At 52.5% G+C, this 26,942-nt stretch overlaps 4 protein-coding genes, 3 long non-coding RNA genes and 1 pseudogene across 7 annotated transcripts; 3 read left to right on the top strand and 5 right to left on the bottom strand.

Annotated features, from left to right (window-relative positions):
- The first annotated feature begins 778 nt into the window (after window positions 1-778).
- LOC123594015 (cancer/testis antigen 1-like) lies at window positions 779-2,210 on the top strand. Its single transcript, XM_045470572.1, has 3 exons — window positions 779-1,205; window positions 1,514-1,642; window positions 1,893-2,210. The coding sequence occupies exons 1-3, from the start codon at window positions 931-933 to the stop codon at window positions 2,029-2,031; spliced, it is 543 nt and encodes a 180-aa protein (XP_045326528.1). The 5' UTR covers window positions 779-930; the 3' UTR covers window positions 2,032-2,210.
- A 1,403-nt stretch (window positions 2,211-3,613) lies between these two features.
- On the bottom strand, window positions 3,614-4,244 carry LOC123594020 (annotated as a pseudogene).
- A 3,629-nt stretch (window positions 4,245-7,873) lies between these two features.
- Window positions 7,874-8,974, bottom strand: LOC123594024. Its single transcript, XR_006710643.1, has 3 exons — window positions 8,860-8,974; window positions 8,388-8,516; window positions 7,874-8,173 (listed from the first exon to the last, which is right to left on the bottom strand). It is a non-coding gene; the product is annotated as an uncharacterized LOC123594024 (long non-coding RNA).
- Window positions 8,975-9,550: 576 nt separating this feature from the next.
- LOC123594031 lies at window positions 9,551-10,736 on the bottom strand. Its single transcript, XR_006710650.1, has 3 exons — window positions 10,556-10,736; window positions 10,036-10,141; window positions 9,551-9,659 (listed from the first exon to the last, which is right to left on the bottom strand). It is a non-coding gene; the product is annotated as an uncharacterized LOC123594031 (long non-coding RNA).
- Window positions 10,737-11,581: 845 nt separating this feature from the next.
- LOC123594023 (EKC/KEOPS complex subunit LAGE3-like) lies at window positions 11,582-13,058 on the top strand. Its single transcript, XM_045470580.1, has 3 exons — window positions 11,582-12,041; window positions 12,422-12,547; window positions 12,760-13,058. Exons 1-3 carry the CDS (start codon window positions 11,959-11,961, stop codon window positions 12,884-12,886), a joined length of 336 nt encoding a protein of 111 aa, XP_045326536.1. The 5' UTR covers window positions 11,582-11,958; the 3' UTR covers window positions 12,887-13,058.
- Window positions 12,507-13,952, bottom strand: LOC123594029. Its single transcript, XR_006710648.1, has 3 exons — window positions 13,838-13,952; window positions 13,298-13,548; window positions 12,507-12,616 (listed from the first exon to the last, which is right to left on the bottom strand). It is a non-coding gene; the product is annotated as an uncharacterized LOC123594029 (long non-coding RNA).
- Window positions 13,868-21,932, top strand: LOC123594007 (olfactory receptor 3A3-like). Its single transcript, XM_045470560.1, is given in 3 exon segments — window positions 13,868-14,551; window positions 20,163-20,589; window positions 20,591-21,932. Coding segments are annotated over 2 exon segments (993 nt in total). The 5' UTR covers window positions 13,868-14,551; window positions 20,163-20,322; the 3' UTR covers window positions 21,317-21,932.
- A 3,540-nt stretch (window positions 21,933-25,472) lies between these two features.
- Window positions 25,473-26,854, bottom strand: LOC123594014 (cancer/testis antigen 1-like). Its single transcript, XM_045470571.1, has 3 exons — window positions 26,459-26,854; window positions 25,987-26,115; window positions 25,473-25,772 (listed from the first exon to the last, which is right to left on the bottom strand). Exons 1-3 carry the CDS (start codon window positions 26,746-26,748, stop codon window positions 25,634-25,636), a joined length of 558 nt encoding a protein of 185 aa, XP_045326527.1. The 5' UTR covers window positions 26,749-26,854; the 3' UTR covers window positions 25,473-25,633.
- Between the last annotated feature and the right edge of the window lie 88 nt (window positions 26,855-26,942).

Below are 26,942 nucleotides of genomic sequence, written 5' to 3'. Positions count from 1 at the left end.
ATGCACATAGTCACCACTCTTTGACACAGGTGACTGCCCAGTGGGACTGTGTATTGCACAGAGTATCTGCCTTTCTCTCTATAGAATGGGGGCCAAAAACATAAGTGACAAAGAAACCATCGATAACCGACTATGTCAAAATTTAAAAGTTTTGTTCTGCAAACAGTACCAGTCGAGAAAGTGAGAAGACAACCCATAAAATGGGCGAATGTATTTTAAAATCATATGTTTGATAAGGGACTTCTATCCAGAACACATCAATAGCTCTTGCAAGCGAGGAATGCCGTTATTCTTAGAAACGGGAAAGTTTGGGATTGGCAGACACTTTGTAAAACGATCCAACTTCCCTCAGCTTGCCACCCTCCACCCGCCATGTATCGATGGGGCAATTGAGACGCACCGAGGGACCACAGGGATACCGGCAGATTCTTTCCCTCAGTGCACACTTCTCCAAGTCCTAACCATGGTGGCCAGCGTCCCCACAAAGCTAAGGCAGCCACGTCCTGACCGCATTACCCGCGCCACATTTGCCCCTTTTTCTGTCCCCCTTTGTCTGGCGTCACTCCACCTTCCGCCAACCCCACGCTCCTACTCTAACCCTCCGTCCAGAATAGGAGGGGCCTGTTTGCACAGGCGCGCGAGGGAGACTGAGTTGCGTCGCGTACTAGGGGCGGGGCTTCGTCAGGGAGCCCTGGCTCTCCGGCGCTGCCGACGGGGTCTCCCTGGCGGCCCGTGGGCAGCCGGGCCAGCTTGGCGGGAACCAATCACATGCCAGAAACCTCACCAGAGGTCTGTCTGCGCAGGCGCCCTGGGCATCCCCAGCAGCCTTGCGCACGGAGGGGCGGGGCTTCGTGAAGCAGTCCCAGCGCCTCAGCGGTCGGCGGGGCGCGCGGTTTGGCGGCGGCCTCTGAGCGGGCGGGTGTGGGGGCCATGCAGGCCCCGGGCGACGGTGCGGACGGCGCGGACGGCGCGCAGATCCTGGACGACGGCGCCGCCGGTGGTGCGACGGGTAGTGCTGGCTCGTCCAGTGGCCCCGGAAATCCCGGAGGCCGGGACGGCACCGCGACGTCGGGCACCGTGGCTGGGGAAGCTCCCCAGGTCGAGGGGGCATCGCCCGCCCCAAGGCAGGGGGAGGAGGCTTCGGCCTCGGCCTCGGCCTCGGCCTCGGCCTCCGGGGAAGCCTCAGAAAAGCAAGTGTTGGAATTGTATCCTTTCCAAGGAGCTCCCGAGGTCGGGGGGCAGTGGGGAATGGCCGGGAGGGGAGGCAGGTGGGGGCCCCGGTGGATGGGCGGGAGAGGTTTCGGGGACTTGCGGGGGCACAGAAGGGAGGTGGGGGTGGGGGTGGGGCCGAGGGAGGCTGGAGGAAGCAGCTGGGGGTGCCGTGATGCACGTTTCCTGAAGGGGCGGCCTTGGGTGGCCCTAAGGGCGGTCTGGGGGAAGGCGGGCCTCCAATGGGCAAGGAAGCCTCCTCCATGAGGCCCACCCAGATGTGCCTTAACCGAATGTCCACCAGTGCCCTCACGGTGCCTTTCCTGTGTTACGTGGATGCGGAGCTGACCTACCAGTACCTGACCTCGAGTGCCGAACGCTACCACGAAGCGGTTCACACGGAGCTCACGGTGATTGGCAGTGACTTGTTTATGTAAGTTCTAGAAGGGGCTGGCGGGAGGCAGTGGGGAGCTGAGGTAACCTCTGCCTGACGGACACTTCGGTTGGAGATGTGCAGACACCAAGGGCTTGGTCTAAGGAGGCACATGGGGCCCCGGGTCTGTGGCAGCCTCAGGGGTTGCTCTAAGGGAGACACGGAGGAGTAACCTTGAGGGGGGAGATTGGAGTGAGGAGGGCCAGGAGTTCTCAAATCTAAAGTGGTTTCCTTTTCCCCTTACTTTTAGCCGACTAACTGCTGAAGACCCTGTCCTCCTGCAGATTTCCACCGCCTCCTTGCTCAACCAGCTTTCCATGGTGGTGCAGACCATGCAGCACTTGGTGCCCGCGATTTTTCCTAGGCCTCGGCCTGGAAAAGGGCGCTGAGTCCATGACAGTATCCAGTGGAAGGCCATGTGCCCTTCCCCAGGGGCATGACCTTTGCAGTAGTTGCCACTTTATTTCTGGGGCTTGGTTATTTGCCTGTACTGGCCCTTGGGTGCTCTGTGCCCACTTGTTTTGGTTGCTGCTTAAAGAATACAGATAATAAAACTGAGTTAATGTTCCGTATCTGAGTTTCTTTTCAGCACCCAGATTTTCTTCCATGTGTCCTCAGGTTGGAGGAGGAGGTTCTGGTTCTAGTACTCTAGTACAAGGCGATCGAATACAATTGACGAAATGAAAGGAAATTAAGATTGCTTGGGTCCTGTCATTCAACATTGACTACTGTCAGGATTTCAGAATACTCTCGTAGCTTTAGGGTTGTAGGAATACGTTAAATGTATAACCATCATAGCAAGGGGTAAGCTTTTTCAAGTTTAGCATCAGTTTTTAATTCCTGAAACATTTTTGGGCTTTCCCTCTGTCTGAAGCTTCTTCAAAAATATCTTATTGCATGGATACGTACAAGATGTATTATGATGCATTTGTTCAGCACTTCGGTTCTTCGCAATTTTTTTCCTATTACACATAATGTTTCGGTGGGATTCTTGTGTATAAGTCTCTGCGTGAATGGCTGTTTTCTTAAGATGGATTCCAAGAGGCAGATCTATCATACAGAGTGGCTCTCCAGAAAATGTGCCAGAATTCTGGCACCAGCAGAATGGTGGTTTCCCCGCATCCCTGTCGTGGCTGGATCTGTTTTCTGCCACAAGAAGAAACTCAGTTTGGGTGCAGCCACTCTGGAAAACAGTGTGGAGGTTCCTCAGAAAATTAAAAATAGACCTACCCTATGACCCAGCAGTAGCACTGCTAAGAATTTACCCAAGGGATAGGGGAATACTGATGCATAGGGGCCCTTGTACCCCAATGTTTATAGCAGCACTCTCAACGATAGCCAAATTATGGAAAGAGCCTAGATGTCCATCAACTGATGAATGGATAAAGAAATTGTGGTTTGTATACACAATGGAGTACTACGTGGCAATGAGAAAGAGTGAAATCTGGCCCTTTGTAGCAACGTGGATGGAACTGGAGAGTGTGATGCTAAGTGAAATAAGCCATACAGAGGAAGACAGATACCGTATGTTTTCACTCTTAGGTGGATCCTGAGAAACTTAACAGAAACCCATGGGGGAGGGGGAGGGAAAAAAAAAGAGGTTAGGGTGGGAGAGAGCCAACGCATAAGAGACTCTTAAAAACTGAGAACAAACTGAGGGTTGATGGGGGTGGGAGGGAGAGGAGGGCAGGTGATGGGTATTGGAGAGGGCATCTTTTGGGATGAGCACTGGGTGTTGCATGGAAACCAGTTTGACAACAAATTTCATATATTAAAAAAAAAACTCAATTTGCATGAGCAAAGAACTTAGAAACACTAGAATAAGAACGTTGTGCTTTCCTGGCCTTGTTTCAAATCAGAGAAGACAAGTGCTGGGACAATTGGTGGGTCGGGGTGAGTGAGGCAGAGAGAGAGGCAGTGTAGCGTAGTTTGGGGGAAATATTTTTTGTCACGTAAACTGCTCACCTGTTAGCATCGGTGCTGTGACACAACAGTTCCCAGCAAGTACACCGAGCTGCGTGGAGGTTGCAGGACAAGGCGAGGCTCAGATGGCCGGGTGGCGGGCTACTGTTTCATCCACTCGTTTTTGTCGTAGTCCCGCTTGACTGAGAAGCCCTGGATTGGGCTGGCCTTCCAAGTCGAGCATCCTCTCGGTCTGCTTGGCCACCCACTCCTCTTCAGAGGTTGCGGGATGGGGCCGTACACGCAGTGCTTCTCCCAGATCAGAACGAGAGCAGTGGCTGATGGAGAACTTGGTGGTGCCTACAACCATCTTCTGCTTGTTTGTGCTCCTGTCCGTTTCAGCCAAGCCCTCGTTGAACTGGATGTGGCACGATTCAGCTTTTTCATCAGTGGAGAGGATGCCTCTTCTCTTTCAAGGCCTCTTCTCTTTCAAGGCCTTCTGGCTGGCGGACGTGGTCGATGTGGGCCACAGCAGGCAGGGGATAGTCACGCCGTTCGACATAACTCGAGAGAGCATAGTTTTCACTCTTCATGACGCTTCCACGTGCTCCAACACTGAGGTGGAAATTCCTCACTTGCCAATTAGGCGAACCACTCTGGTAGCCAGAATTCTGCCACTAGTGCCTGCTGTGATTGTGGTGACCACCCTGGGAAAATAGAATGAAATCAAAATCTTCTGTGTGCGGGCGCTATGCTATGCTCCCGACCCACATCGTCATGTGTAATTCTCAGGACAGCCTGGTGAGCTGGGTACTGTCGTCTCTACACCGGTTCTAGGTGAAGAATGGAGGCTGACAGAGGCCGGGTCTGTTTGATTCAAGCACCTACTGTCTTAGCCACACTATCCCTCCAACCTCAGCACGGTTGAGTGGAGCCACCAGGAGACTGGGAGAGTGTTTTTCCTTCTTACGGCTCCAGGGAACATCCGTGTGACTAATGAAAAATGCAGAAATGGGCAAATGCAGGCAAAGTAGGTAAGAATTGAGGAGAACATGGGGCGCCTGGGTGACTCAGTCTGTTAAGCGGCTGACTTGGGCTCAGGTCACGATCTCACAGTTAGTGAGTTCCAGCGCCTTGTCGGGCTCTGTGCTGACAGCTCAGAGGCTGGAGCCTGCCTCAGATTCTATGTCTCCCTCTGCCTCTCTGCCCCTCCCCTGCTCACGCTCTGTCTCTCTGTCTCTCTCTCTCTCAAAAATAAATAAACATTTAAAAAAAAATTAGAAAGAATTGAGGAGAACATAAGGTTGATAAGAATCCCAATCCTGGCTTTGCAGTGGCTTCTCTATACTCCCAGGTCCTTTTGTACCTTGAAATCTTCATTTGGCCCTCTTTGAAATGGAGGGCACAATGGGGGTACCTGTTTCCCTCTTCCCCCTGCCCTCTTCCCTCGACTATGAAGAGGGCTCTTCTCAGGCATTTTTCCTAGCTGAGAAAAAAAAAAAATAGAGCCAAATCATCTGCCAACCCAGAAAAAAGTCTCCACAATTGTGGAAGCAAAACAGTTTTCTCATTGAGTAGGCATTGCACCAGAATGTGATGCGCATCACAGGCAATCTGCTAAGAGATTCCAAAGACAGGGAGCTTTCACCCTTTTGTATAGGTAAGCGGGTAGAGCTCATCACGTGTTCTCAACATCCACCATAAGTAGACCTCAAGTAAGAGGACGTGACGCCACCAGGCCCCGCACATAGTTCATCCTGAATTTCCCTGGGAAGTGGGGTGGCCGTGTGTATTAGGTCGTGGCTGTTTCAGACGGTGCGTTTGTGTTCCCTCCCCCACAGTAATATGCTGAAGCCCTAAACCCCAGTGTGGCTGTATTCGGAGATGGGACCTTTGAGGAAGTAAGTTTAAATGAGGTCATAAGAATGGGGCTCTGGTCCAATAAGAGTGGTGTCCTTATAAGGGAGACACCAGAGAGCACCCCCCTCTTCCTCTCCCTCCCTCCCCGCCCCTACTCCCCCGCTCTCTCCTCACCTGCACTGAGGAGAGGCCATGTGAGGACAGAGGAGAAGGTGGACCTCTACAAGCAAGGAAGCAAATTCTCACCAGAAGCTGAATTTGCTGGCACCTTGATCATGGACTTCTAGCATCCAGAACTGTGAGAAAATAAATTTCTGCTGTGTAAGCCACCCAGTGTGAGGTACTTTGCTATAGCAGCTTGAGCAGACTCATACAATTAATCGGCTTTATCCAAGGAAAAAATAAGCTTTTTCATATCTTTATGACAGGAGCTAGTTTTGCAACTTGGAGCAAGGTGCCTACTGAAGTTAGGCTTCTACCTTCCCACAGAAACTGAAGATCGGGACACAGTCTTGCTTGATGTTTACATTCCAAAGAGATGTTTCCCAGGTCCTTGAAGAACACATTCCTGGGCTATAAAGATGGCAAGGGGCTCTTTTAGCCTTTTTTTCCTTAAATTTATTTATTTATTTATTTATTTATTCATTCATTCATTTATTCAGAGAAGGAGTGGGGGAGGGGCAGAGAGAAAGGGAGACAGAGGATCTGAAGCGTGCTTTGTGCTGACAGCACAGAGCCCGATGCAGGGCTCAAAGTCATGAGCCATGAGATCATGACCTGAGCTCAAGTCGGATACTCAAGCACTGAGCCACCCAGGCGCCTCTACCCTTTAAAAATACTACCCATTTTCAAAGAAACAAAGAAAGAACTTACAAGTCGTGTAAAGTAAACGCTTTAAGGAAGGGGAGGGGACCATCTCTTCCCATATTTTCAACAGGGAGAATGAAGCCTTTTACTTTATTCTTTTTTAATAAGCTCTATGGCCAATGTGGGGCTCTAACTCATGACCCCGAGATCAAAAGTCACATGTTCTATGGACTGAGCCAGCCAGATGCCCCTAAGCCTCTTATTTTTAATGTGTACATGTCCTTAAAGTAGCTCTCTCTAAAATATGCTGAATCCTGAAAACTTGCTAAGGTCCCTGATTAGTCTGACAGCTCTTTTGTAGACGCCACTAGATTTTCTCTATACGTAATCATGTCTGAGAATGAGGGCGGTTTTTCTTCTTTCTTGCCAGTCTGGATGCCTGTTATTGCTTGATTTGTCTTCTCATCACGGGTTGGATCCTCCTGCTTCTCTGCATGCCTGGTGATGTTGGGCTGGATGCCAGACAGTGTGATTTTTCCTTGGGTTCTGGATGTCTTTGTATGCCTGTTTTAAAGGTTAGAATTTTCTCTTTTTATTTTGGAGACAGAGAGAGCGGGGGAGAGGGGCAGAGGGTGAGAGAGAGAGAATCTTGAGCAGGCTCCACGCTCAGCACAGAACCCGACTCCGGGCTCGAACCCACGACCCTGGAGCCATGACCTGAGCCAAAATCGAGAGTCAGACGCACAACCAACTGAGCCACCCAGGTGTCCTTGGATGTCTTTGTATTCCTAAACATAGTCATGAGCTTTGCTCAGGGATGCTGTTAAGTGAGTGGGAAAAGATTGATCCTTTTGAGTCTTGGCTTTGAAGATTTGCTGCGTGGGACCAGAACAGCTCAGTGGAGGATTCGTTTCTCCCGCTACACTACTGAGGCAAGACCCTTCTGAGTGCCCTGCCCAAGGCCTCCAGAATTACGAGGTCTGTCCTCCCTGCCAGTGGGGATAGCCACCAGTCTCTGTCCTGCTTGAGGGGTCAGCACAATTACCTTTCCTCCTTTAAGATGGTTCTTTCTCTGGCTTCACATGGTTTGCTCACACACTTGTGCTGATCAGTGGTGTGCTACACACTCCAGCAGGACCCTCTGTGTATATACGTGGGCATCTCACCAATGAGCACTTCCCTTCCCACTTAGAGCTGCGTTTTGTCTCTTAGAACCAAAGTACTCCAACTCGTACAGATGAGAACGGTCAGTGGGTTTCAAGCAACAGACTCAGGAAATGCGGGGTGATTTGGGTGATCCGCAATGACTTACTGGCTGAAGCTGGGGGAGGCCAACAGACTCCCATTCACATCGCAGGACAGGGAAGCAGAGGACCCAGCTGTCACCAGTGCGCAAGCTGGACCATGTGTTCTCCGAAGGCAAACTCTAGGTAGAGTTTGGGTACACGCTGCCGGGAAACCATTTTTAAAGGTGACCACGTGGTACACGGTTAAGCACCTGAGTCGGTTTCGGCTCAGGTCATGATCTCACGGTTGGTGGGTTCAAGCACTGCGTCGGGCTCTGCACTCACAGCACAGGAACTGCTTGGGTTCTCTCTCTCTCTCTCTCTCTCTCTCTGCCCTCTCCTTTGCTCTGACACAGTAGCTGATAATACACTCAGATGCGGAAAAATAGTTTTATTTTCTGCTGTAAGAACGCCCCTCCTCCAGCAATAGGGAAAAACAAGGCCCAAAGTCCAATACAAACAATTAGACCCCCGTAATAAAGCGGCAACCAGCATCGGAATGGACGCCCGAGGGAAGGAAGGGACGCTAGGTTACAATTAGCCCCTTTTGCCTGGCTCCGGCAGTCTGAAAAACGGGGGCACGAAGCGCTGCATGGTCGAAACCAACAGGGAAAGCTGGTCAAGACAGGAGGCGATGGAAACCTGGAGTTGGCCAGGGTCTTCGGCAGTCAGTCGGCTAAAAGTGAGGGAAAAAGAAAATCCAAATGAAATGTCATCACTCTTGCCCCTATCTCTCTGCCCCCCCTCAGGTGGCCGCAGGCTCAGGGTGCCACACCCTACCTCTTTGGACCTAACCTTTGGTGTCTCCAATTCACTATTAGAACGGCCCTCAGGAGATAGGCCCTAGCGACCTGACACCACCCCCCACGAGGGACCCGTTTGGAACTAACATAACTAGGACGTTGCCGGATACCGTGAACTCCTTCCGAACTGCCCCGACCTGGGGCTGGCCCTGTGTCGCCAGACACTGGTGGGCCACCTGTGCCTCCGTGGGTGACGGGAAAGGCATGGTGACGTAGCTGGTAGCCATTCGGTTAAGGCATCATCGAAAACCGATCGCGTCGGTGCCTCAGGCGTCCCGACCACTCCGAGGCCTGCTTTCCCCACGGCCGCTCTCCCCCCGCCTCCATCCTCTCAGGTCCGCTCCCCTCCTTCCTGGTCCATCAGGCCGCCTCTCCCCGCCACCCCTCCGGGCCACCCCTGGCCCATCCGCCCCCCCGGACCGGTCCCTCCGGTGCCCCGGTCCCCCCCTCCCCTCCTTGCCCTGGACCCCCAGGCTGAACCCCCTGCCTTCCGCTCCCCGCCCCGTCGCCTCCTCTAGGCCCATCGCCCCGGCCACCCGCCACTCGGCCGAGAGGATACAACTGCAGCGGCCGGCTCCCCGGCCCTCCGGCTGTGGGCCCGCCTTGCCCACCGGGTCCCGGCAAAGGGTGTCCGCCAAGCCCTGGCACGGCAGCTGCGCCGGGGACCGGAGCACATGGCGCCTGCGCGACCCGCGGGGCCGCACGGGCCGCGGCACACTCCTCTCCCTCACCACCTCCGCCGGGGCCCTCGTGGCCTCCGGGGCCATCTGGGACACCGCGGTCTCCCGGGCCACGCTGACCCTCGGGACCGCCGGCCCCACCGCCTGCGCCTCGATCTGTGGCCTCCATGGTTCCCCGGCCTGGACTTCGGCTGAACCGCCGAGGGAACGAACGAACCAACCAACCAACGAGGCTCCCTCAGGAAGCGGGTGACATCACCTGCGCTCCCCACGCACCTGCGCAAACCGGCCCGAGGCCAATGCCCAGAATCCCCTCCAGTAGGCCACTGGCGCGGCCCGCCCCTCCCCCCAAGCGTGTGTCTGCGCAGGCGCCAGCCGGGCGGGCGCACGTGCGAGCAGCCCGCTGACCGCCGCCCGCCCGGGTCCCGGGCATCAGCGACAGCCAGCTGAACTTGCCTGTGTCGGGCAACCCCGCCCCAGTTTCCCTCTCTTCCTCACTCGCTACTTCCTCACTCTCTGCTTGGCGGCCAGCCTGGGGGGACCCGGCCCGTGGCCCTCCCTTGCCTACCTGTCCTGCTCTGCTGAGGGTGGGACGGAGGCAGAGGTCTTCGCGGTCACCTCGCTGTCGCCTCTGTCTCCGGCCGGCCCAGTCCACTCCGTCCTGCCCAGGACCCTGCCTCTGTGCAGAGAACCACAGGAGGCATGGGACCTGCCTCCAGGCCGATGTCCTGCTCCCCACCCGGGGAAGGTCCTGCCTCCGCCCTCCCTCTCTACAGCTGACCTGTCCTTGCGGGGGCGGCCGATGGCCAGCTGAGCACCCCGCTTCCTTCGGGAGGAGCCCAGGCTCTGAGGAGTAGAAGGGGGGGCTGCAGGCTGGCCTCCCGCTTGACCTCGGAGCGGACCGTACCACAGTGGGGGGAGTGTGGCCCGCCTGCCCCCCTGCTGAGGCTGGGGGCCCCTAAGTGGGGAGGCGGGGCCGCAGGGCCCCTTCTGAGCAGGTCCCCCCCCCCCCACCGTCCCCCCCCCCCACCCCAGATCGTGTACTTCACGGCTACCTTCCCCTGCGTGGTCCTCGTCGTGCTGTTGGTGCGGGGAGTGCTGCTGCCCGGCGCCCTGGATGGCATCATCTGCTCTCTCAAGCCTGACTTGTGGAAGCACTCACTGGGTCGTGAGTGCCGGCACCACGTGGGGCGTAGAGATCACGCACACAAGGATGTCAAAGAATTGAAAACACTAAAGGTCATGTAAAGTCATTCTGAACCTTTTGGGGGAGAAATACACAAAAAAGAAGTGGGGACCACCCTCAGTCCCACCACACAGAGATACGAGGTGTTTACACGTCAGGCTACCGTTGCAGGATTTCCGCGCACGTATACAGCAGCTTGGTAAGTTGGGATTTTAGTGATTTCCCTTTTGCACTGTGGTTTTTCCTATGCGACCGCATCCCTGTTCTCCGTGGCCACTGACTACTTTAGCTCCAGTCGCCATCCCTTCCCTCCTTGCCTCCTACTGGCAGGCTTGCCCCCCGACGGGAGCCGCTTCGTGACCTTCCCAGACCGCCGGTCTGACCCGCACCTGTGCTCAGTCGCCCCCTCCAAAGGCCGCTTTGGTGTGTCCACCTGTACCGGGGAAGGGGACGGGGTGCGGGGCCGTGTCCGTCTGGGCCGTGGCCCATCTCCCTCCACGAACCGCTGCGAGGTCGTGGAGCCCCACGTGCTGGGGACACTGAGCCCAAGGAAGAGGCAGGGCCCTCTGGACAACAGGCCGTGGTGTCTGGCGGCCTCCCACGAGGTCTGGGGAAGGGCTAGGGGTGTGGGGAGGGGGTGGAGCTGAGGTAGGACTGGTTTGCGTGGGTGCAGTGGGGTCACACGTCACAGCGCCTGGCGACGATTGGTGGGGGAGCAGCCGCTGGAGAGGCAGCAGCTGCTGGGGAGGCGGCCGAGGGCGGGGTTTATAGACGTGCCTGTGTTGAAAGATCCTTGTTTTCCGGCTGCAGGTTCCTCCCGCCCGTGCCTGGAGATGAGAGCTGCCTGCCCCGTAGACAGTGACAAAGAACAGGGCAGACACAGACAGTCCGAGGCTCAGGCTGAGGCGCTCCCTGGTGACGTTGCTCATTGAAATGCTTCCACCAGCCACAGGCCGCTCTAGACACTGGCCACCTTCTTGCTGTGACACCTGCCTCCAGGACAAGGCAGCTGTGCCTTTACTTTCCTCACTTGTCCCGAGGACCTATTCGGAGACGCTCAGGTACACATTCGTAACTATAGAGTCACGGAGTTCTCCACAGCTGTGTCACGTGCTCAGAGGCTTTAGGAGTTGGGCCATGGCAGTCTGTTTGGGCATGGACAGTGGGGACCATGAGCCGCACCGCCGTGTGGGGAGTAGTGTCAGGCAGAGGCTTCCTGGATATCGCAGCTGGCGGGCCGTCGAAGGCTCGTGGCACGGCTGGTTCAGGCAGACGCATCCACGCGGGTGCCCATTTGGGCAGACGCCCTAGGGTGTCGTGGCACTCTAAGGGCTGGAGCTTCCTAAGTGAGAACTGATTGGCTACAGAAGGGACTGCTTGGTGGGAACCAATCACCGGTCAGGAGGCAATACCAGTGGTCCGTGTGGACAGTTGCTCTGGGCATCCGGAATTGCATTGTGGAGTAAAGGGGTGAAGCATTGTGAGAGAGCGCTTTGTCCTTCAGTGATGCCTTGAGAGGGTGGGAGGATTCAAAGTTGGGTCTCAGGTGGCTGGTGGAGGCCCCGTGAGGGCAGCAGACGAAGGCACAGGTGCCGTGGGCGTGGTGGTGGGCGCAGCAGGTGGTGGCCAGTGTGTGCCAGGTGGACCTCGTGGTGTCAGTGGCCCCAGAGTCCCTGGTGGTTCGGGCGGTGCCTGTGACCCTGGCCATCCCAGCAACCCCGGAGGCCTGAGCAATCCGGAAAGAACCAGCATTGTGGGAAAGGTAGGTGCCGCCTCTGGTGGCGCTCTCCAGATGGAGCGGGCACCCTACACACCAGGTCCCGGTGGAGATGCCGCGCCTGGCGCTAGAGGTCCTGGTAACCGACTGCTTCAGTTGTATCCTATTCAAGGAGTCCCAGCGGGCTGGACGGCAGGGGGATGGGCTGGAGGTGGTTTGGCGCGCGGCGGGGTGGGGTGTGGGGGGAGACTTGGGGAAGTGGAGTTGAAAGGGGAGCAGGAGGGAGCTCCGGGCTCCTGGAGGGTATCGGCTAGGGTTTGGCCTGTGCTGACAGAGGATGGGGAGTGGGGTGGACCGCCTGATGGGACTGAAGCGGTAGGGACAATGCTATCCGGGGTGGCCTGGCTGTATAGGGTGGGAGGTTGTGGACAGCCTGAGGGTCAGCCTGGGGTGGGGAAGGCAGGCCTCACTGAAGAGGAGGCCTGAGGCACAGGCAAAATTAGTACTGTGGATGGTGCCTTAACCCAGTCTCCACCAGCACCCTCACTATACCTTTCCCCTCGGCCATGGATGCGGAGATTGCCCACAGGTTCCTGACTCCAAACGAGGAGCTCCAGGAGCCAGTTCGGAAGGAGCTCCATGTGAACGGCAGCATCCTGACTGTGTTAGTTCTAGAACGGTCCAGGGAGAGGGTGGTGGCAGGTGACCAGGGACAAGGTCAATTCCGGAGGAGCTGTAATGGAGACAAGGGAAACAGGAAAGGAGTGAGTCGAAGGAAGGAGTGTGGTGCTCTAGGATCGTTGCTGTGTGAAGGGGCGGAGCGGGGAATGTGCCCCACCTGCCCCCTAACTTGACTTATTTTTTCCTACCTTGTAGCCGCTTGACTGCCGATGACCCTGGCCAGCTCCAAATGTCCATCACCTCCTGTCTTGGCCAGCTTTACCTAGTGATACGGACCATGCAGATCATCATGCCCCCCTTTTTCACAAATCCGCAGCAGTGAAAAGGTGGCTGGACCCAACTCTGTGTCCCCCCCATATGACAGTGATTCCTGCAGCAGCTGCCGTTTCCTTACTGAGGCCGCATCTTTTGCCTCTACTGGCCCTTGGGTGCTTCAGATCCACATTTTTTTTTTTTTTTTTTTTTTTTTTGGTGATCAAATGGTAACTGCTACTGTTCTAAGTCTGGGTTTATTTTTAGCATCTACGCCTTCTCCTATTCTCGCCTTTGTTCTCAGGTAGGGGGAGAGATTCTGACATTCAGATACTCAAGTACTAGAAGGCAATTGAAGAAGACAAGTTAGGCGATGGGAGAAAAAAAATTATGTCCTGTTATTCAGGACATTAACTACCGTCCACATGTTAGAATTTTTGTTTTAGTTTTATACTAGCATGGACGTAGTCATGTATAATACCTGCAGAGTAGGACTTTGTGGCTTATCGGCCTTGATTCAGATCTGTGGAGAAGAGCGCTGGGACAGCTGGCTGGGTCGGCCGCACTGCCCATTCTATACTCCCGTGTCATCAGAGGCCTCATTCCCTGAGGTTCCGAACCCACAACTCTCAGAGCTCCTTGTGGTTGGCTCTCACATGTCTCATCCTTCCCCAAAGTGTTTTTCCAGTTTATTACGCTGCTGCTTGCTTCCCTAAAGTCCTGACAAGGGTCCTTGAGGAAAACAAAAAGGGGAAGAGGTCTCCCTGAGGTGGGGAGGGGACATGAAGTCCATTACCCTTTGCCTTCTCCTCCAAGACTCTCTTATTTAGCACAACAGTGGGGCCACGTACAAGGCACCCGAGTGGCTGAGGAGGGGAATGGGCGACGCCCCGGTGCACGAGGTGAGTCTCTAAAACGGAGAGAGGAGGAACAGAGCCTTGCCTGAGGGAGAATTAGCACTGTCAGCAGAGAGAGACTGAGCTGTGGAGAACGCCGTGACTCTATAGTTACGAATGTGTACCTGAGCGTCTCCGAATAGGTCCTCGGGACAAGTGAGGAAAGTAAAGGCACAGCTGCCTTGTCCTGGAGGCAGGTGTCACAGCAAGAAGGTGGCCAGTGTCTAGAGCGGCCTGTGGCTGGTGGAAGCATTTCAATGAGCAACGTCACCAGGGAGCGCCTCAGCCTGAGCCTCGGACTGTCTGTGTCTGCCCTGTTCTTTGTCACTGTCTACGGGGCAGGCAGCTCTCATCTCCAGGCACGGGCGGGAGGAACCTGCAGCCGGAAAACAAGGATCTTTCAACACATGCCTGTCTATAAACGAAGCACCGCATCGTTAGAATGAAAGATAAAAACCATATGATCATCTCCCTAGGTGCAGAAAACGCATTTGACAAAATAGAACATATTTCCATGATAAAAACCCTCCACGAATGGGGGCAGAGAAGTTGTATAGCTCAATACCACAAAGCCCACATAACGACAAAACCCACAGCTGACATCATACGCAACAGTGAGAGGTTGAAAGCTTTCCCTCTAGAATCAAGAACAAGGCAAGGCTGGTCAGAGACGTACCGGGTTAAATTTCAATCCTGGACGTTGAAATGTGTTGAGGATTGGTCCGTGGCTCAGAAAATGCTTTATCTTGGCGAACATACTTGTACTTGAAAAGAATGTGTAGTGGACACACATGTGAAATTCACATCTCCTGTTTAGTGTTCTAAAGACATCGGTCAAGGTAGGTGATACCACTGATCGTATGTTCTATGTCGGGGGACAACAAACTTTTCACATAAAAGAGGCCCCGGGCTGGATTTGGCCAGGAGGCGGTAGTTTGCCAATCCCTGCTCTATTTCTTTGAACAGAGTGTGTTGTCTCTCTCTCTCGCTTGCTGAGAGAGGATGTTAAAATCTCCAACCGTGATTTTGGACTTGTCCCTTTCACCTATTAATCTTAAAAATTCTTGCATCGCGCGCGCGCGCGCGCGTGTGTGTGTGCGTGTGTGTGTGTGTGTTAAGTGCATTTATTTTGAGAGAGGGGGAGAGAGAGAGAGCCAGCGGGGGAGGGGCAGAGACAGAGGGGGACAGAGGATCCAAAGCAGGCTCGGTGCCGACGGGCAGAGAGCCCGACGCTGGGCTGGAACTCACCAACGGTGACATCATGACCTGAGCCGAAGTCAGACGCTTACCGACTGAGTCACCCAGGCGCCCCGTGTATTTTGAAGGTGTGTCCTTAGGCACAGACATATTTATGATCACTTTCTCTTCCAGATGGATTCACTGCTGCTGTTACTAGTATGAAACGCATCCCTTCATCTTTGGTAACACCGTTTTCCTCAAAGTCTGATTTCTCTAATATCGATATAACCACATCAGGCTTCTTTGCTCACTATTTATTCGTAAGTCCTTTTCCATCCTCTTACCTCTAACCTATTGGTGTCTTTGTATCTTGAATGTGGCTCACGTAGACAGCGTGTAGTTTGGTCACTTAAAAAAAGCACCCTTCTAACGATGTCTGCTTTTAAATTGGACTGTTTGGCAAATTCACATTTAATACCATTACCGATGTGGTCGGATTTAAGTCTGCCATTTTGCTATTCAGTTTTTGTTTGTCCCTTCTCTTTTTTTGTTTTTGCTCAGCTTATTTGAGGCAAAATGCACGTATGGGAAGTTGCACACATTTAAGCGTACGGTTTCATGAGTTACGACAAAGGTGTCCACAACCAAAGCCGAGATACAGAACATTCCCATCGCTCTCACAGTCGCCCTTGTGCCTCCGTGCAGACAATGTCCTCCTCTACAGTCTGCCCCCACACAGCAAATTCAGCTTAGATTCTGCCTTTTCTGGACTTTCCAGGAATCACACAGTATGTCCATCCTTCTTTGTTGCTGACCGGTATTCCATTGCGTGGAGGTACCGTAACTTAGGCTTAACCACTCGCCTGCTATTGGACGTTTGGCTTGTTTCCAAACTGCGGTTATTGTTAATCAAGTTGATACGAAGATTCACGTACAAGTCTTTGCACGCACATATATTTTTAATTCCCTTGTGTAAATAGCAGAAGTGGGATTTCTGGGTCACGCGGTAAGCGTAAGTGTGACTGTATAAGAAACGGAAGCACTGTTTTCCGATGGGATCATACCAATTTACAGTCCCACCGGTGACATGTGAACTTTCCATTCTGTCTGTATCCTCTTTTAGCCATCCTTCTGTCTTCCGACTTTATTCCTCTTTTGCAAGTTCGAGCTGCCTATTCCAGGTTCTTTGCATTTGGATGTACACTTTGGAATCAGCTTGTCCATTTCTGCGTTATCACGATTTTTACTGGGTTTGCAATGAATTTCTAGAATGGTGTGGTGGGAGTGTACATCTTAAGAATACAGGGCCTTGGGGCACCTGGGTGGCTCAGTCGATTAAGCGTCTGACTCTTGATTTCGGCTCAGGTCATGATCTCACAGTTTGTGAGACCGGGCCCAGAGTCGGGGTGTGCACTGACAGCTCGGAGCCTGCTTGGGATATTCTCTCTCTCTGTCTCTCTCTCTCTCTCCCTCCCTCCCTCTCTCGCTCCCTCTCTCTCTCTCTCTGCCCCTCCCCTGCTCATGCTCTCTCTGTCTCTTCCAAAATAAATAAATAAACGCTAAAAGAAAAAAGAATACAGGATCTTCCGCTCCACGCATAGGATGCGTTTCTCCATTTTTGTAAGCTTTCTTTCACTTATCAATAGTTTCTAGTGTTCACCGTAAAGGTTTTGCACATATGTTATTACATGTGTCCCCAAATACTTCATGTTTGGGGATGCTATTATAAATGGTAGTGATTTTTTAAAATGTCACTCTTCTTTTTTTTGTACACCGCTTAGGGGTTTCTACGTAAACAAGCATGTCATCTCTGAATAAAGATAATCCCGTTTCTTTTTTTGCAACCTGTGTCACTACTTTTATTCCTCTTTCTTGCCTAGTGCACTGCCTAGGATTTCCAGGACAGTGTTGAATGGAAGTGGTGAACATCCATACCTTGTTTCTCAAACTTTGCGGGCGAGGGAGCGGGGGCGGTGATTCTATCTTTCACCATGAAGTATCATGTTAGCTGTAGGATTTTTGTAGGTTCCCTTTATCAGATTAAGAACGTTTCCCTCTAGTCCTAGTTTTCCGAGAGTTTTTGTCATGAGTGGTTGTTGGATATCGTCTGATGCTTTTTTTCTGTGTCTGTTGAAATGATCACATGTTTTTTCTCCTTTGTTTTCTTAATATGACAGATGACACTGATTGACTTTTTTGTTTTTAATGAAAACCAATTCTTGGGATAAACCCCACTTGGCCATGATGGTATCATCCTCTTTGTATGTTGCTGGGTTGAATTTGCTAATATCGAATCAAGTTCTTTTGTGTGTGTGACTTCATGAAGGATATTGCTCTGTGGTTTTCTTTTCTTGCAATGTCTTCGTCTGGTTTTGGGGTTGTGTAATGCTGGCCTCATAAGATGATTTGGGAAATGTTTCTCCTCCTTTGCTTCCTGAAAGCATTTGTGTGGGATTGGTGATAGTTCTCCTTTAAGTATTTGGTGGTAGCCACTAGTAAAGCCACGGGGGCCTGGAGTTTTCGGCTCCATTGCTTTCATAGATGTAGGGATATTCGGGTCTTCTATTTCTTCTTGAGTCAGTTTTGGTAATTTGTGTCATTCAAGGAATTTGTCCATTTCATCTAAATTGGGAAACTTACCCACAAATATTGTTCCTAACATTCCCTGGTTACACTTTATTTTTCAAAATCAGCTTTATTGGTATTTTTAGAAAAACATTTTTTTAACGTGTATTTATTTTTGAGACAGAGAGAGACAGAGCATGAATGAACGGGGGAGGGTCAGAGAGAGGGAGACACAGAATCTGAAACAGGCTCCAGGCTCCGAGCTGTCCGCACAGAGCCCGACGCGGGGCTCGAACTCACGGGCCGCGAGATCATGACCTGAGCCGAAGTCGGCCGCTCAACCGACTGAGCCACCCAGGCGCCCCTGGTATGTTTTTTTTTTTTTTTTTTTTTTTTAAGAAGCTTTCAGGGGCACCTGGGTGGCTCAGTCGGTTGAGCGTCCGACTTGGCTCAGGTCACGATCTGGCAGTTGGTGAGTTCAGGCCCCACATGGGGCTTGCTGCTGTCAGCGCAGTTCACTTCAGATCCTCTGTCCCCCTCTCCCTGCCCCTCCCCCACATGCACTCTCTCAACAATGAATAAAACCTTTAAAAAGTGGGGGACAGGGCGCCTGAGTGGCTCAGTCGGTTAAGGGTCTGACTTCGGCTCAGGTCATGATCTCACGGTCCGTCCGTCGGTTCGAGCCCCGCATCGGACTCTGTGCTGCCGGCCCAGAGCCTGGAGCCTGGAGCCTGTTGCGGATTCTGTGTCCCCCCTCTCTCTTTGCTCCTCCCCCACTCGCGCCCTGTCTCTCTCTCTCTGTGTCAAAAATAAACATTAAAACAGAAAAGAAAGAAAGGAAAAAAAGGCTTTCAGCTTCATGGATTTTCCTCTATTGTTTGTCCATTTAACGTTTTATTCATATCTCCTCTTAGCTTCATTCTTTCTTTCCTACTATGTATTTAGGTTTTGATTTTATGTCTTCTTCACAAAGTGACCCCTCTATCGGTAGCAAACGTCCTCCATCCCATCGTATTCCTTGTCCTGAAGTCTGTTCTGCCTGCTCTTAACATAGCTACTCACACTTTCTTATTAGAAGACTTGCATGGTGTATCTTTGCCCATCTTTTTACTTTTACCGTATCTGTGTCTTCATAGAGCGCATTTCCTATGCGTAGCATATAGTTTTGCTTTGCCTTTTTATCCAGTCTGGCAATCTCCGTGTTTTAGTTGCCACGTTTAGACCATTTAGAATAAATGTAACGAGGGATATCGTTGAGTTTAAATCTACCATCCTGCTATTTATTTTCTGTTTGCCCCATGTGTTCTGTGTTCCCCTCTCTGTCTTTTCGTGACTCCTTTCAGATTGAGTAATTTCTAGAAATTCACTTTCTCTCCGCCAGAGAAGTGTGCATATTAAGCCTCGGGTTCTAGGGATCCTAATATGTGTTTTACCTCATTATAGACCACCTTCAAGTCATTTCAAATCACTTCGCACGTAACGTAAGAGCATTACAGCAGTACCCTTCCAACTACCCACTGGTGTCCTTTGTGCTATTGTTGTCATACCTTTTATTTCTATAGCAGTTATACACCCCACGCCGTGTTGTCAATATTTTGCTTTAGATGGTTTGCGACGATTGAGAGACATTTTGAAGGGAGAAAAAATGTTTACTTTTACCCACATACTTTCCAATTCTGGAACCCTCTTCATTACTTCACGTAGGTCCAAGTTCCCACGTGGTATCATCCTTGCTTGTGGAGAACAACCTTTAACATTTGTTGTAGTGCAGGTTTTCCGCTGACAACGAGTTAATCTCAGCTTTTATATGTCCGAAAAAGTCTTTATTTTGCTTCCTTTTTTCATGGAGGCGAAATCGAGATAACATAAAATAAACCATCTGAGAGTGAACAGTCGAGTGGCATTTAGCACATTCCCATGTAAAAGGGTTGCCGAGCAGGGCTGGCACAATGAAGAGAGCAGCTGGGGAAATCGGACAAGCTAGCCTTGGATAGGAGGGCAGGGCTCTCTTCCACCGAGGCAGGGAATAGGCAAGGGCGTTTGCTGCTGTGGGCCAGTCCGAAGATGTGATATGGGGCACGGAGCTGACAGACTTCTTGCCCGATGGTCAGAGAGGAGAGGAGAGGAGAGGAGAGGAGAGGAGAGGAGAGAGGAGAGAGAGGAGAGGAGAGGAGAGGAGAGGAGAGGAGAGGAGGGAGAGCGTATCACAGAGGGCCTGGTAGGTCGCCGGGGGGACTTGGCTTTGACGCTGAGTGAGATGGGAGGCACTGAAAGGTTCAGAGCGGGAGGAGGAGGGACCTGACTAGTGTCCTATCACTGCTCCTGAGTTGGGGCTCTGCTGGGTTGGTGAGGGTGAAATAAGGGGACCACTGCAGGTAATTACGAGGTCTAGGGTCCTTATTCAGGTCGAAGCTTCTGAGGGAGTGACTTTGATATCCTTACAGGAGGTGCATGCACCGTGGCTTCAAGGTCTGTGCACCTTGTCTTGGTGTGGGGTTACCGATTCCATTCTACTGACCTCTACCTTACCGCTGGCCTCCTGAACCTAGCCTCACTCCCCCGGTTCTGAGTCTTATTTTCTTAAGCTTGAAACCTGTCTCTTTTTCTTGTTGTTGTTGTCTCTGGACCTTCCCTCACCCCTGCTGCCTTGTGCAAATTGGAACTCCACACTTGGATCCTCATCTGACTCTGAGTTGGACTCTACAGGTGCAGGTTTCTGCGCGTGGTTCCGGGCAGCTGGGGAATGAGACCCGAGTGTCGCTGTTCCTTCTGGAAGGGCTGGCCGACGCAGAGGCGTTGAGGCCCTTGCTCTTTGTGATCTTTCTGCTGGTCCACAGCGTGGCTGGGCATTGCCAGCCTTACTGTGATGGACTCCCGACTCCACACTCCCATGTACGACTTCTTAGTCAACCTCTCACTGCTGGACACTGCCTATATCTCCAGCACGGGGCCTCAGGTGCTGGAACACCTGCTGGCAGCAGTGCGGACCGTGCCCTATTGTGCTTGTCTTCCCCAGATCTTCTTTCTCCACTTCCTGGCTCCCTGGGAGTGCTTCCTGCTCACAGCCATGGCCTATGACCGCTATGCAGCCATCGGCCGGCCACCGCACCACCTAGTCCTCATGGGCCGTCGGACGGACCCGGGCAGGAATGGCTTCCACCTCCCTCCTGCTTGCCTTGGCCGATGCGGTCGCCCACACCGTCCTTGCAGCTCCACTGAGGTTCTGCGGGCCTCGCCTCATCACCCACTTCTCCTGCGGCCTCCCTCCACTGACCGGACTCTCTTGCTCAAGCACGTGGGCCAGCGAACTTGCCCTGTTCGTCTTCAGTTTCGTGCTGGCTCTTGCAGCCCGTGCCCCGGTTGCGATCTCCTGTGTACGTGTTGTGGCTGCGATTCTCAGGATTCACTCCGCTGAGGGCCGAAGAGAAGCCTTTTCCACCTGTGGTGCTCACACCACCGTGGTCTGCATTTTCTACATCGCTCCAGTCCTCTGCTACATCCTCCCCAGCTCCGCGTGCTCTGGCTTGCGGGACCGGGTGCTCCCTGTGCCGTACGTCGTCCTCACCCCCATGCTCAACCCCGTCATCTACAGCATGCGAAACAAGGAGGTGAAGAGGGCTTTGTTCAAGGCCCTCGGGAAAGAAAGTGCCTCCTGGGCACCGGTCACATCAAATCAACGAGGAGTGTCCCCGGCTCAGGAGTTTCTCACATCCGAATGTGCTCCCAGTGCGAGGTGCCTGTCAGTCTCCACCTGCTCCACACCCCACCCTCGTCGCACACTGGATGCCGTATGGATCCCTCCCTGTACAATGTATTACACGAAGGCACCAATTTTGCTGTGGACCAGAGCCAGGCTGTGACGTTTGCATGGGACATGGGAAGGGGCGTGGCCCTCGTACACACTCTAGAGCCCCTCATCCCACGACACGCACTCAGCAGCCGTAGTGTAATGATTGATGAGGACATGACTGCCCGAATCAGCACGGCCGACGTCAGGTTCTCCTTCCAATGCCCTGGGCGCAGGTATGCACCTGCCTGGGTGGCCCCTGAAGCTCTGCACAAGAAGCCTGAAGATACAAACAGACGCTGAGCAGACACGGGGAGTTTTGCAGTGCTTCTGTGGGAACTGGTGACACGGGAGGTACCCTTTGCTGACCTCTCCAACACGGAGATTGGAATGAAGGTGGCACTGGAAGGCCTTCGGCCTACCATCCCACCAGGCATTTACCCCCGTGTGTGTAAGCTCATGAAGATCTTCTCCAGGGTGGGGCTGGCACATGCCAGTGCTTTGGGGGTGAATCCAATCACACAGGAGTTTGAAATTTCATGCACGTGATCCATTTGGTGAATCCTATTTTGGGTGCCAGGTTTCCCCCCATTTTCAGCAACGATCAAGTATTTCTGTTGCTCTTTCCCCCCCCCCCCTTATTCTAAAACACTGCTTTCTATTTATGGAAGTAAAACATGGTCATTGCATAGGTTGTGCAGTTACAGAAACTTACAAAGTGACCAAAAAAGAAAAAAAAATGCCCTCTATAACCTCACCACCGCGAGAGAACCTCACTGTAAACATTTTGATGGTTTATTTCAGGTTTCTTCTTGCACTACAAATGTATGTGCACGGGCGCCTGGGTGGCTCAGCCGGTTGAGCGTCCGACTTCGGCTCAGGTCCTGATCTTGTGGTTCGTGAGTTCGGGTCCCGCGTCGGGCTCTGGTGCTGACAGCTCAGAGCCTGGAGCCTTGCTTTGGATTCTGTGTCCCCCTCTCTCTCCGCCCCACCCCTGCTGTGCTCTGTCTCTCTGTCTCTCTCTGTCTTTCAAAAAAAATGAATATACTTAAAAACGTTTTAAAAAACCAAATGTACGTGCATACACATTTAAAGTAGGAAAGCAAAACTGGAATCATAGTGCACTTACAGCTCCGAACGCTTAGATATTTAAATTTTTTTCCACTATAATGTATGCGTATTATAAAATCACTCATGCCTTACACAAAGGTGTGTTGTTAGAAAGTAAAAATTTCCCGTAAACTCAGTGTCTGCAGTAACCATCATGACCAGTTTTACGTGTGTCCTCCCAGACTTTTTCCTAGGATATATTCATCTGCGTTTATAACGGTTTTTCTTTTGCTTGTTTGCATACATAGGTTCATACCGATCAAGTAGGCAGTTGGTTAGACATGAGCCAGAGGCAAAGGCGGTGTTAAATAGGTGACACGTTAGAAGCCTGAGGGCACAATGTCCTGACTTTGTGGCTGTTAACATCCTGGTCCTATGGCTTCCAACACCCCCAGGTTGACAGACCAAGGGCCACAGGTGCAGAACAGGGGCTCTCCTCTTCAACCTTGGCCTCAGGGTAACCTACAGCTTCATTATAATAGATTTACATCGTTTTGTTTTCAACTCTCCCCGCCCAAGGGAAGATGGCCATGGACTCTTCTGGCCAGAACCTTGTGGGTGGGGCCAGAAAAACTCCCCCTCCCAACCGGTAGGAGGAGTTGCTCATATGATGGGAAGCACCCTCAGTGGGAGACCCCCCCTAGCTGTGACCCATCCGGAACCTATGCAAACATACAGAGAAAAGACACCCCAAACCCCAGACACCTCTGGGCCTGTCCGCTCTGCCACCTGGAGAGTGCACTGTCCTTAATAAACTGCTTTGTGCTTGCTACTTTCCTTCTGGCTGTCCTTATTTGAGCGCAGATCCTCATGGAAACGTTCCGTGGGGGATCCAAGAGTGGAGGCTTCCATTCACGCTATGTAGACGCTCCCACTGGTAAACAATACCCTGTACCAAATTGGCTGTTTATAATCCTTATTCCAGGAATCCCATGGTCCTGTCATTTGTACAATCTTCTACTGGGCTGTTTGTGTCTTTTATGGATTTATTTGCTAAGGGTCACTTGTGTTTTGAAGATACTCACTTTAGTTTGCCCTTTGGGTTACTCATGTCTTCCTAACTTGTCTTTCCATTTTATTTATGATGTTTTCTTCCCTAACAGAGCTTAACACCTTTGTGTAATTAGACACTGGTGTTGGTTTATTTGTGGTTGTGGCTGTTCGCTTCTGGATTTTGCATCCTGCTTTGTTTACTGTTTGACTTAAGAATAAGGTCAAGACCGGCTTTCTTTTTCTTCTGACTCGAGTAACCCAAATAATTTCACCATTGTTCTTTACGTACTCTTTCAAGTTGGGTTTGACTCTGGCTTCTGGCTCTTCATTTTACATCTCTTTCTCCAGGCACAGCTCTGGCTTGGTCCCTTAGAACACTGCTTGTGTCCTGGCTGAGAAACCTTACCCTCCCATGAGGACATGGGACTTGTGCTCGACTTTGGACATCAACTTTGCAGCCACCCATCTGGGCCTTTCTCCCCATATCCTTCACTCTCCTACATAGTAGAATAATGCTCCCTCAGCCGCTAACCAGGTAATATGCCGTAATTACAGAAACCTGGATCAGTAGGTCATGGGGGAATGTACAGTTCCTACAAGATCGTGAACTCAATAACCTGAAAACTCCATCACCACCGAAACTAGGGTTGTGTATATTTAAACATATATAGAAATATATTTCAATTTCTTTTATTTCTTTTGAGAGAGCGCGCACACATGCACGTGAGCGGGGGTTGGGGAAGCAGAAAGAGAGAGAGAGAGAGAGAGAGAGAGAGAATCTCAAGATGGCTCCATGCTCAGCACAGGGCCCTATGCAGGGCTCTATGCCAAGAACTGTGAGATCATGACCTGAGCCAAAATCAAGAGTCAGACGCTTCACCAACTGAGCCACCCAGGTGCCCCTGTACAATCTTTTTAAACAAAATATTCATAGTAGTAGTATTTATAATAGGTTTTTCTTAATGAAAGAAGAAAACCCCAAATGCTCCAGTATCCCCAGTGCAACAGTCCCCTAATCCACTGATGCCCTAACGTCTCTCTCTCTCACCTCGTTCTTGTCCTCATGTTTCTCCCTGCGCCCTTCGAAGGGCAATCCAAGCTGAGCCTATCAAATCTCTCTGTCGGCCGGTCTGTCTGTCTTCCTCTGTCTCTGTCTGTCCCTTCTCCCACACCAATCCCAACTTTCTCTACTGTATCCTTCAGGCCGTTTCCTCAGAGAGGCCATCCCAGATCACCTAGCCCAAATTTGCTGGAGAAACAAACGTGCAAGAAGAAATGAAGATGCAGGTTTAGACCCTGGTGAAGACGACATTTCGATTCAGCGGACACATATGGATTAGTCAATAAATGACATTGAGACACCTGAGGAACCTTGGGGGGAAGGGGACAAAATTAGACCAATGTCATCTTTCACACCACAATAAATTCCTTGTGTGTTAACATTTCAAAGTACTAGAAGATGGCATGAGGGACAAATTTTATAATTTTACAGTGGGGATGGCTTTCCCTTGGACATAAACTACAAAAATCATAATGACAAAAATGTACCACTTGCATACATTAAAAAAAAAAAAAAGAGGTTAGAGAGGGAGGGAGCCAAAACATAAGAGATTCTTAAAAACTGAGAACAAACTGAGGGTTGATGGGGGGGAGGGTGGGTGATGGGTATTGAGGAGGGCCCCTGTCGGGATGAGCACTGGGTGTTGTATGGAAACCAATTTGACAATAAATTTCATGTGTAAATACAAGAAAAAGTTAAAAACCCTCCAGTACAGAAAAGAACTATAAACAAGAATTCAGTGAAGCAATGAGGAAGGGAAGTATTTTCAATTACTTTGGCCAAGATTTGGTATCTCTTGTATATAAAGAGCATTCACCCATCAATAAGTAAAATATGACTATTCCAACTGAAAAATTAATCAACGAGGGCCGCCTGGGTGGCTCAGTCAGTTAAGCACCTGAGTCGGTTTCGGCTCAGGTCATGATCTCACGGTTGGTGGGTTCAAGCACTGCGTCGGGCTCTGCACTCACAGCACAGGAACTGCTTGGGTTCTCTCTCTCTCTCTCTCTCTCTCTCTCTCTGCCCTCTCCTTTGCTCTGACACAGTAGCTGAAAATACACTCAGATGCGGAAAAATAGTTTTATTTTCTGCTGTAAGAACGCCCCTCCTCCAGCAATAGGGAAAAACAAGGCCCAAAGTCCAATACAAACAATTAGACCCCCGTAATAAAGCGGCAACCAGCATCGGAATGGACGCCCGAGGGAAGGAAGGGACGCTAGGTTACAATTAGCCCCTTTTGCCTGGCTCCGGCAGTCTGAAAAACGGGGGCACGAAGCGCTGCATGGTCGAAACCAACAGGGAAAGCTGGTCAAGACAGGAGGCGATGGAAACCTGGAGTTGGCCAGGGTCTTCGGCAGTCAGTCGGCTAAAAGTGAGGGAAAAAGAAAATCCAAATGAAATGTCATCACTCTTGCCCCTATCTCTCTGCCCCCCCTCAGGTGGCCGCAGGCTCAGGGTGCCACACCCTACCTCTTTGGACCTAACCTTTGGTGTCTCCAATTCACTATTAGAACGGCCCTCAGGAGATAGGCCCTAGCGACCTGACACCACCCCCCACGAGGGACCCGTTTGGAACTAACATAACTAGGACGTTGCCGGATACCGTGAACTCCTTCCCAACTGCCCCGACCTGGGGCTGGCCCTGTGTCGCCAGACACTGGTGGGCCACCTGTGCCTCCGTGGGTGACGGGAAAGGCATGGTGACGTAGCTGGTAGCCATTCGGTTAAGGCATCATCGAAAACCGATCGCGTCGGTGCCTCAGGCGTCCCGACCACTCCGAGGCCTGCTTTCCCCACGGCCGCTCTCCCCCCGCCTCCATCCTCTCAGGTCCGCTCCCCTCCTTCCTGGTCCATCAGGCCGCCTCTCCCCGCCACCCCTCCGGGCCACCCCTGGCCCATCCGCCCCCCCGGACCGGTCCCTCCGGTGCCCCGGTCCCCCCCTCCCCTCCTTGCCCTGGACCCCCAGGCTGAACCCCCTGCCTTCCGCTCCCCGCCCCGTCGCCTCCTCTAGGCCCATCGCCCCGGCCACCCGCCACTCGGCCGAGAGGATACAACTGCAGCGGCCGGCTCCCCGGCCCTCCGGCTGTGGGCCCGCCTTGGCCACCGGGTCCCGGCAAAGGGTGTCCGCCAAGCCCTGGCACGGCAGCTGCGCCGGGGACCGGAGCACATGGCGCCTGCGCGACCCGCGGGGCCGCACGGGCCGCGGCACACTCCTCTCCCTCACCACCTCCGCCGGGGCCCTCGTGGCCTCCGGGGCCATCTGGGACACCGCGGTCTCCCGGGCCACGCTGACCCTCGGGACCGCCGGCCCCACCGCCTGCGCCTCGATCTGTGGCCTCCATGGTTCCCCGGCCTGGACTTCGGCTGAACCGCCGAGGGAACGAACGAACCAACCAACCAACGAGGCTCCCTCAGGAAGCGGGTGACATCACCTGCGCTCCCCACGCACCTGCGCAAACCGGCCCGAGGCCAATGCCCAGAATCCCCTCCAGTAGGCCACTGGCGCGGCCCGCCCCTCCCCCCAAGCGTGTGTCTG

This window comes from Leopardus geoffroyi, chromosome X (genome assembly GCF_018350155.1).
Source record: "Leopardus geoffroyi isolate Oge1 chromosome X, O.geoffroyi_Oge1_pat1.0, whole genome shotgun sequence".
Lineage (NCBI taxonomy): Eukaryota > Metazoa > Chordata > Mammalia > Carnivora > Felidae > Leopardus > Leopardus geoffroyi.
Note: the sequence above shows the minus strand (reverse complement) of the source record. Positions and strands in the feature narration are given on the sequence as shown.